Source organism: Nuphar pumila, chromosome 7 (genome assembly GCF_984573655.1).
Source record: "Nuphar pumila chromosome 7, dmNupPumi1.hap1.1, whole genome shotgun sequence".
Classification (NCBI taxonomy): domain Eukaryota; kingdom Viridiplantae; phylum Streptophyta; class Magnoliopsida; order Nymphaeales; family Nymphaeaceae; genus Nuphar; species Nuphar pumila.
In genome coordinates, this window is record NC_143255.1 from 46465470 (window position 1) to 46466428 (window position 959).

Below are 959 nucleotides of genomic sequence, written 5' to 3' on the forward strand. Positions count from 1 at the left end.
TATGTGGTCGTTCTTCATATGTTGACTCCCTTCTCGTTCCCTCAATCAGGTGTTGGGGCCTTTTCTGCCTGCCGAGGGCGTCGTTGCAACCCGCACCCCTTGGCCTCCCATGCTGGTGGTTCTCCTCGGCATCCAACCAAAGCTCGCATCCCTTAGAGTTTTGATGACTTTCAACTATGAAGGCTCTATGCTGGAATATCAGAGGACTGAACTTTCCCGACAAGCGTCTGTTCCTGGCAAACTAGATTCGCTAGGAAAAGCCAGATTTCATTGCCCTATGCAAAACAAAAATGGAAGACGTCTTGCGCTCTGTCATTTCTAAAATTTGGAGAGGGGTAGACTTCTTCTTTAAGCTTGCGGTCCACTACGCTGGTGGTATTCTTATTCTCAAAAAGCCTTCTCTGGGTATCTCCCAAGCCAACGATGACCCGTTCTCTCTTTTGATTGCCATTTTCTTGAAAGCGGGGGGCCCTCCTACGGTGGTCACTATTGTCTATGGTCCAAACCGTCCTCCCCTTCGACCAACGTTATGGTATGATTTGAGTAAGATTATCAGTTTTTTTGGAGAGTTGCACCTTCTTATAGGGGACTTTAACTGCTTGTTGTCTATTTATGACTCAAACCCTTCCGTTTCTCCAACTGCCTCTATGCGGGGTTTCCAGGATTTTGTCCAACAACAGCAGTTTTACCATGTTCCTCCTACTGGCAAGCTTTTCTCGTGGTCGAATAGAAGGTTTCGCCCATGCTACAAGCTGCTCAATCGAGTGCTTGTCTACCCCAATCTGCTGAAGATTCTCCCCGACATCACCTACTTTATGCTTCCTCCTACTGTCTCGGACCATAGCCAGATCATCACTCGTTGGAGGGAAGATTTTACCTCTGCAAGGACTTTCATCTTTGAAAAGTGGTGGTTGAAGGAGATGGATTTCAAATCTGTGGTCTACCGTTCATGGAGCTAG

At 47.2% G+C, this 959-nt stretch overlaps 1 protein-coding gene across 1 annotated transcript; it reads left to right on the top strand.

Annotated features, from left to right (window-relative positions):
• The first annotated feature begins 290 nt into the window (after positions 1–290).
• LOC149832157 (uncharacterized) lies at positions 291–959 on the top strand. The gene has a single exon (XM_090013175.1). It carries the CDS (start codon positions 291–293, stop codon positions 957–959), a length of 669 nt encoding a protein of 222 aa, XP_089869301.1.

Bases quoted from the DNA above. Each gene is read 5' to 3' on its own strand.
- LOC149832157 (XM_090013175.1), top strand. From the start codon at position 291: ATGGAAGACGTCTTGCGCTCTGTCATTTCTAAAATTTGGAGAGGGGTA.